General features: G+C 36.2%; 2 protein-coding genes across 2 annotated transcripts; one reads left to right on the top strand and one right to left on the bottom strand.

Annotated features, from left to right (window-relative positions):
* Positions 1-4,253: 4,253 nt before the first annotated feature.
* LOC129248390 (60S ribosomal protein L44) lies at positions 4,254-5,342 on the top strand. The gene is made up of 3 exons (XM_054887921.1): positions 4,254-4,339; positions 4,584-4,757; positions 5,026-5,342. The coding sequence occupies exons 1-3, from the start codon at positions 4,337-4,339 to the stop codon at positions 5,161-5,163; spliced, it is 315 nt and encodes a 104-aa protein (XP_054743896.1). The 5' UTR covers positions 4,254-4,336; the 3' UTR covers positions 5,164-5,342.
* LOC129248389 (WASH complex subunit 3) lies at positions 5,321-6,375 on the bottom strand. Its single transcript, XM_054887920.1, has 3 exons — positions 6,005-6,375; positions 5,658-5,950; positions 5,321-5,594 (listed from the first exon to the last, which is right to left on the bottom strand). Exons 1-3 carry the CDS (start codon positions 6,209-6,211, stop codon positions 5,555-5,557), a joined length of 540 nt encoding a protein of 179 aa, XP_054743895.1. The 5' UTR covers positions 6,212-6,375; the 3' UTR covers positions 5,321-5,554.
* Between the last annotated feature and the right edge of the window lie 792 nt (positions 6,376-7,167).

Here is a 7,167-nt window from a genome sequence, read left to right as displayed (position 1 = left end):
ACTAATACTAATTATAAGGGACTGAAGACGCCTGTTGGAACTCAGACACTGGCATTCCAATGGTATCTTTGGTATTTTTACAAAAATGTGTAAATCGAAACCGTGATTCAAAAAAAAATACTTAATTTTTTGATTCAGGTTTGCCGCCAATAAAACTGCATTGAGAGAAGTTGGGAATCTATTCAATATGTCGTTGTCAAACTTTTAGAAAATGTTTAAAGTTTAACTGGAGCGAAGAGGCTGCAAAAGGTGGCGCAAAATTAATCACCCTATAGGAATATTGATAATTTTTGGCATTTATAACTAGGCAGCGCAGCAATAGAGTGCGTAAAAGTGAAAATAAGGCAAAGTCCATCACTTAAAATAATTTTTTTTCTTTAGTAAAATATTACTAAATAATTTTTTTTCTTACTAAAACAATTTTATTGAAGAACAAAATTGGATGATTAATTTTGTGCCACCCATTTACCTATTAAAAATTTTCCGTCTCATTAAAACTTTTTTTGTAACTCTTCCCAAAGTGTTAATTTAAAATAATTTTTTTTTTTCTTAAGTAAAATAATACTAAATAATTGTTTTTAGTAAAAAATTACTAAATAATTTTTTTCTTTAGTAAAGAAATTTTATTGAAAAACAAAATTGGATGATTAATTTTGTGCCACCCACTAGGAAAAAATTGCATTGAAAACCAAAATTGGATGATTAATTTTGTGCCACCCATTTACTTATTCAAATATTTCCGTCTCATTAAAAATTTTTATGTGGCTCTTCCCAAGGTGTTAAGATGCGTTTTTTTTTTCTTTATAATATTTTCTTTGGGATCTAAATTTTTAGATTTTTTCCCACATATGGCGAACCATATGTTTGCATGAAATAAAATAACCAAAAGATGTTTGCAAGGAAAACTGCTTTAACGGCTAAATGGTTTTAATTTAGATTTACCTGCTTTTTCGTAGAAGGATTAGATGGCATTGTACGTACATGGATATATGTGTGTATGTACATACATACGTTTGTATATGCATTTACCAACAAAGATTGTGCATATATACTCCCGTAGATTAGAAGTCAAAAGGCGAACAAATTAACCAAATCTGGAAACCTTTTGGAAAATTATCAATTGTCCAAACTGCGGAAATATTCAAAGATGAAGCAATTTGCTTGTTATTGTTGTTAAAGCAGCAGTATAAACATTCCCTGTACATATGCGGGAAATGCTGCTGAAGTGACAGTCTTAGGCCGGATATAAAACCGGGTCGTTACGGTAAAGTAGTACCGACTTACGTGTGAACGTTTGGCCTTTGGCCGAATTAGTTGCTTTGTTTTAGTGCCTCTCAGTATCATTGATTTGGCGACGTGCATAAACAAACTTGACATTCCTTCGTAAATTAACATTTACGAGTTAATTCGAGTACAAAATTTAAATTGGAGAATTTGAATTTTTTACAAGAATACAAATTTATAAGATTTTATTTTTGAAATAAATTTCGACATAGCTGCATAGCCAAACACGACGCTAAGAGCAGAAGGACAAACATTTTACAATTTGCTTTAATTAAAACCACAAATAAAAATATTTATGATGAACAATTTAAAAATAAAAAAATATTTTATATTTTCAATTAAAAACATGGAAGTAGCGGCGGTAGCAATAAAAATAAAGCTCTTTCACTTCCACCCCATAAGTAGCGCCTCAAGCGTCAAAGAACTGTCAAAATGCCACTTGCCCATACAAATTACTACGTAGAGAGTACAGAAGAGCCGAAGGATGATAGAATAAAAGGCTTCACCTTGTGTTGTGCTGTGTCGTCAGGCTCCATCCATAAATAAACAAAAGGAAGGGGAATTACTTGAATTTGTGAAGAGGAAGAGCAGGTGAAAGCAATAGAAACTAGCAAACACAAGAAGCTATACCAACACATACACACACAAATGTTTTCACTACTTAACGCACGGCACTCAGTTTTCATTAGTTTGTTTAGTTTAAGTCTCACGCGATATTACCAAATCATTCACTGAATTTTCACCTATCTTTGTTTGTTTAACATTGGAAAGGAGCCCGACGTTAGACCTGTCAAAATAGTGAAAAATAAAGTAACTGTTTTGCGAAGACGTCTCCTTCGGCATTCAATGCGCCATTGAAGGTGCCACCTTCTGAAATCCGCTACTTTATTTTTGGCGAATATGAAAACTGAATAGCGCTAGTGTAGAAAATAAGTAAAAAAAAAACAAAGATAAAGAAAAAGCGAAAGTAAGTGAGGAAAGCCAAATTTGCCGAAAATACGATTTTCGAAAGGCCCCTCTTTCAGTATTCCCCACAAAGCTGTTTTATCGCGTAAAACAGCAATGAATTTAGAGAGAACGAGAAAATATCCTCTAAACGCTTGTTTTAAATTACATTATTAAATTATTTAAAAAGATATTCAACTTTTTGCTTTCAAAGTCCACATGTGCTATTTATATGACCATGGCTGTATATATTGGGAGATTGAATTAGTTTTAAAGGTGACACACAGATGGCGCTATTTATCACTTTATCGCGTTGGCAATACTGAATATATATTCATGACAAAGCCTCATCCCTAGGCTTTGTTTATCAGTATCTGTCATTTCGCTGAAGTAAAAACAACGCAGTGTTTTCGTGCTCCGAGTATGTCAACTTTCGTGCCGTCGAAACGCAATTTGCGGGAAGCTTTGCTTTTCTGCTTCAATTTGAAAAAAAATACAGCCCAAGCCCGTGAATTGCTGCAGGAGGCCTACCCAGACCATACTCCGTCGATTTCAACATGTGAGTACTGGTTTCGACGATTCAAAAGTGGTGATTTTCACACCGAAGACAAGGAGCGTCTTGGCCAGCCCAAAAAGTTCGAGGACGCGGAATTGGGGGAATTGGTAAACGAGGACTCGTGCCAAACCCAAGAAGAGCTTGCTGAATCATTGGGCGTTGATAAATCAACCGTTTGCAAGCGTCTAAAAGCGATGGGAATGATCCAAGGACATTGGGTCCCGTACGAGTTGAAGCTGCGCGACGTCGAACAGCGATTTTTTACGTGCGAATTGCTAATCGAGCGACAAAATCGGAAGGGTTTTTTGTATCGGGTGGTGACTGGCGACGAAAAGTGGATCCACTACGATGACCCAAAACGCAAAAAATCATGGGTTTGCCCGGCCATGCATCAACGTCGACGGCCAAGCAGAATATTCACGGCAAGAAAATCATGCTCTGCATTTGGTGGGATCAGGTCGGCGTCGTATATTTTGAGCTGCTCCAACCGGGCGAAACAACCACGGGGGATCGTTACCGACTGCAATTGATGCGTTTAAGCCGGGCATTGAAAGAAAAACGGCCGGAAACGGTAAAAAGGCACGACAAGGTTATTTTGCAACATGACAACGCTCGGCCGCATGTTGCTCAACCTGTCAAAAAATACCTTGGAACGCTTGGCTGGGAAGTGTTACCCCACCCGCCGTATAGTCCAGACATAGCTCCCTCCGATTATCATTTGTTCCGGCATATGAGTCTCGATTTGGCGGACCAGCGGTTCTTCTCGTACGAGGCTACCAAAATATGGGTTGAGTCATGGATAGCCAAGCAGCGGCCAGAATTTTGGAGAAACGGCATCCGGAAATTGCCCGAAAGATGGGCGAAAGTTGTAGCTAGCGATGGCCAATACTTCGAATAAAATATTTTGTACCGTTTTTTCACAATAAAGCCCCAAATCTTCGAAAAAAACCTTTAAAACTAATTCAACCTCCCAATATATTTTAATATAATTTTATTTTTCATATTTATATTTTACAGTAGGCGTAGAGGGAGCATTCTCGTTTTATTAAATTTTTCAAATATAGGAAATTGAATTAAAATTAAATTAAAAAATGAGTAAAACGACGAAAAGCAATACGAGTACAAATACTCATAAAAGCAACCACAACTACAACGATTTAGATGCTAACAATGATATGTCGGATGAATTGAGCGCGTACAGCTCGGAGAAGACGAGGTGACATCACGAAAATCGCGAAAAATACAGCCAACTGTGTGCAAGTAAATTACAAGTGATATTTTCATATTTGAGCCGTAAGCCCTGGCAGCTAGTGCTCCTTTTTTTATTATAAAATAATAATTTATTGTTAATTTCCATATATTAAATTAATTAAATTAAAATTTTATTTTTTTTAATCTGACTAACATGCAACCATGTAGCTGTGTTTCATGTTTTCGACGTTGACAGTTCCTACATGTTTGTATATTCAGACAGCTGACAGTTGTATCGCTTCCGTTTATTCGTCTCCTTCTTTCTTTCTTTTCTTTCTTTGACAAACAAGAATCGTCAAGATGGTACGTTTACGGAAAATTCGTTTAAAAATCTATGTAGAAATCGCAGTGCATCCCGAAAATATTCAAGCAAAATGTATTAACTTGTGTTGTGGTTAAAAATATAAATGATTTATAATCTTTTGATACATTTATATTGTTGATAGTACGAAAGAATGTTGCCTTGATTTCGGAATTGAATTTGCGATTCGATAGTGGTTATTTGACTGAGTGATGCGCTAATTATGGATTTTTATTTGGTTTTTAGGTCAATGTGCCGAAACAGCGACGCACCTTTTGCAAAAAATGCAAGTGCCACAAGCCACACAAGGTGACACAATACAAGAAGTCCAAGGAGCGTAAAGGTGCACAGGGTCGACGTCGTTACGACAGAAAACAACAAGGTTTCGGTGGTCAAACCAAGCCCATCTTCAGGAAGAAGGTACGAGTTTAAAGAGAAATACGTATTGTTAATGCATATTTGTAGAACTAAATTGCTGGCGAGTCGATAAGCGACACTGAAAGGCTCTTTGGTGGGAAAAACTTATGCAAAATTAATTTTGAATGCTGAAGACCTATTAAGTAGCAACAATTCTAAATTACTAATTGCTGCTGAGTTTGAACATTCACACAAAAAATATGATATACTTATGTGCACATATTTGTTTGCGTCTATAACTTTGCTAACAAAATTCATTTTCAAATTACAGGCCAAGACTACCAAAAAGATTGTATTGCGTATGGAATGCACAGAATGCAAGTACCGCAAGCAGACACCGCTGAAGCGTTGCAAGCACTTCGAGTTGGGTGGTGACAAGAAGAGGAAGGGACAGATGATTCAATTCTAGGTTACTCGCCCAAATTTCCACGCTAACATTTACTTTTATTTTGTTTTGCTGTTTGCTGTCAGTGCAAATATTCGGAGCGTACTGCTTGATTAAATGGCATAGCTACCAAGTCATTTGTGAAGAAAATGAAAACAGTGTTTTTTATTTAAACATTGAATTAAAAGAAAATTCAACCGAAACTCATGTTTATTTTATTCTAATGGCTTATTGAAATCTTACAAGTTAAATTTTAGGCTGAGTATCACATAATTGGCATCTGGAAATGTTAGATGCCGCAGAGTTCAATTATTATAGTTTATGTGCAGGCGCTTCAACATTCTTAAGACTCGTCATGCGGCGACAAATACGCTGATCTGCAAATGAAGGACCTTGGACGCAAGTGAAGATGACGCTATGCAATAACACCATCTGCCAGCAACAAATTTGGAGTTCTGTAAAATATTAAGAATATTTTAGATTTGAACTTCTTTGCACACCACTTATAGGAAACTTACTCCAGTATGCTTGGTTCGACACCTTCCGCTTGCATTTTCAGTTTTACTGCTTCTGCAGGCACACCAAATTGTACCATTTTGAAGAACTTTTTGAAACGCACATCTTCACAAGCGCGCACACCTGTGGCTTCAGGTGTTTCATTATCTATTTGCGGGCTGACGACATCTGCTGTGTCATCATCAGTAACAACAGTAGTGATAGTGTCCTTAGCCGTTTCATTTGCAGCTTCTGTTGGACTGATTTTGGCAGTGGTCGTTGTTAAGGTCTCTGCAACATCCGGCACAGAAGCGAGCTGCATTTTTTATTTTTGTAATTTTTTAATTTATTGGAATATAAATTTACTTACTTTTGCTTCTATGATAGTCAACGCGGCCTCAACTTTTTGCATTTTCCTTTCCAAGTCTATAAATTTGGTTTCGCATTTCAATGCGAAGTCATTGAGAAAGTTGCACGAATTAATTATAAAATGATTGATAAACGCCAATATGCGTTTCTGATGCAACGGTGGCATTTGTGATTTATCCACAGTTGGTGCTAGTATTTCTGTGTCCATGCTGAATAACTTAATAAGGAATTTAAACTAAATATCGGTATGTATTTGTTGGCACTTTGTATGAAGGGGTCTCAGAAAAGATTTCACGGAATTTTCTTAAATTTTAAAGAACGCTATAAAGCAAAATAATGCATTTCTTGACGATTTAATAAGCGCAGCAGTCTTCCAACAGGAATTGCAATAGATGTTCAATGTTTTTTCTTTACAGCTGTTTGTGTAGTTGCCATGTGGTAAAAGAAAATTAATTAAAAATAATTAGAGGCAATATTAAAATAAGTGAACATTTGCTTGTATACTTAAGCAAAGTACATTTTCTTGTATACTTGTATAAAAGAAAGCTCAAATAAAACAAAAAAAGAGAAAGAAATTTGAAATGAAAAAAGGTAAATAAATATGAATTTTCGCTAAATAGATGAGACGCCGCCACTTTGGCAACGAAATGCGACGGCGCCATCTGTTGTTGAAATGGTGAAACATCTTGAGGAAATAAAGTACAGCGGAAATGAAAATAACAAACGCATAGGCGAAAGATTTTCGCACGAATTTATTGATATTGGAAAAATTTAAGTTTGTGTTCATTCTGAATGTTTTTTCTGTATGAGGACGTAACGACAGAATTACATTACAGTTTCTTTTAAGCATTACGCAATTCATCATCATCATCATAAATTTCTAGAGTCTCAGTGTAGAACATGGAGCCAACGCATTTGGATTTTAAATTTTATTAAATGAAGCATGAAGTTTGAAGTAGATTGTTGCTGTTGTTCTTGCCCTCAAGCTGCCTGCTTGCTCATAATGAATGCTGAAGGTGAGATCTTCTAATACACTATAGCTCTCTTTCAGCGGTGGCAGTGTGTGTGCGTGTGGGGAAAGGCCTTCAGGAATTACATATATTTTTCGTGTTCATTCTCTCTTAAAGGGGTTTTGAATGTGCTGTTTCATCCGCCCTTCTAGGT

The sequence above is a fragment of the Anastrepha obliqua genome, chromosome 5, assembly GCF_027943255.1.
Source record: "Anastrepha obliqua isolate idAnaObli1 chromosome 5, idAnaObli1_1.0, whole genome shotgun sequence".
Lineage (NCBI taxonomy): Eukaryota > Metazoa > Arthropoda > Insecta > Diptera > Tephritidae > Anastrepha > Anastrepha obliqua.
This window is presented reverse-complemented; position numbering and strand designations above follow the sequence as displayed.

Excerpts from the sequence above, each read along its gene's own strand:
- LOC129248390 (XM_054887921.1), top strand. Across the intron at positions 4,758-5,025 it reads AGCCCATCTTCAGGAAGAAG|GCCAAGACTACCAAAAAGAT; the intron begins GTACGAGTTTAA and ends TTCAAATTACAG.
- LOC129248389 (XM_054887920.1), bottom strand. The coding sequence starts at position 6,211 with ATGGACACAGAAATACTAGCACCAACTGTGGATAAATCACAAATGCCA. Across the intron at positions 5,951-6,004 it reads TGACTATCATAGAAGCAAAA|CTCGCTTCTGTGCCGGATGT; the intron begins GTAAGTAAATTT and ends TAAAAAATGCAG. Across the intron at positions 5,595-5,657 it reads GTCGAACCAAGCATACTGGA|AACTCCAAATTTGTTGCTGG; the intron begins GTAAGTTTCCTA and ends AATATTTTACAG.